Here is an 870-nt window from a genome sequence, read left to right on the forward strand (position 1 = left end):
TCTATATATATAGCTTAAAAGCATGGTTTCATTTTGGGTAAAAGTGGTCTAGAGTTTTTTAAGACGAGAAAATCCGAGACCCTCGATGGGAAGAAAGAAACTGGTCCCAGATATTCCTATGTATGTTCTATATAACACAGGAATCGGAAAGACAGTTCTTCCTGTTTTACAGCTGCCTATACACTCTAGAGTAGTAGACAATTTTACACGGAGTTTTTTTTCTACTGTCAGGTAAAGCAGCTGCACCTCCGCCGGGAACTAACCCCGCATCGGCAAAACGCAAGACGGGGATACCAGAGATAGATACCACTCAGGAAAGTGCGGCCAAGAGAACCAATATTGACCCCGCAGAGGAAGACGAGGATATCCACTCGCAAGACGATGAGGAGACTGAAACCGACCAGGCACCCAAAGGGAAAGATAGTGCCACCACGGAAACAGTGAGTATGGGTGCCTGGTCGGTTTCGGTCTCCGCATCGTCTTGCGAGTGGATATCCTCGTCTTCCTCTGCGGGGTCAATGTTGGTTCTCTTGGCCGCGCTTTATATTCCTCCGGTATCCCAGTCTTGCGTTTCGCCGATGTGGATGTGTACCTGTGTGATTACAGAGGATACTTTTCAACTAAACCATGGGTGTGTGGCCGTGTGATCACACAGAGTATACGTTTAAATTTTAACCATGGCAGTGTATTGGCGTGATTACAGAGTTTAAGTTCAAATTTAAACCATGGAGTGTATCTGCGAGGATACAGAGTAGTCGTTTTAAATTTGACGCAAGATCGAGTCTTTTTTGATATGAATGATTTACGCAAAGAGGGAATGGGGCAGAACTAACGCAATGAGCGGAAGAATATTGAATAAACAACCCAAAT

At 44.8% G+C, this 870-nt stretch overlaps 1 protein-coding gene across 1 annotated transcript; it reads left to right on the forward strand.

The window, feature by feature from the left end:
• Window positions 1-231: 231 nt before the first annotated feature.
• Window positions 232-647, forward strand: SARC_14912 (hypothetical protein; the record flags this gene model as incomplete). The annotated part of the gene is made up of 1 exon (XM_014290957.1): window positions 232-647. A coding segment is annotated over one exon (416 nt), but the record flags the coding sequence as incomplete, so codon positions are not given.
• Window positions 648-870: the final 223 nt, after the last annotated feature.

The sequence above is a fragment of the Sphaeroforma arctica genome (genome assembly GCF_001186125.1).
Source record: "Sphaeroforma arctica JP610 unplaced genomic scaffold supercont1.5290, whole genome shotgun sequence".
Lineage (NCBI taxonomy): Eukaryota > Ichthyosporea > Ichthyophonida > Sphaeroforma > Sphaeroforma arctica.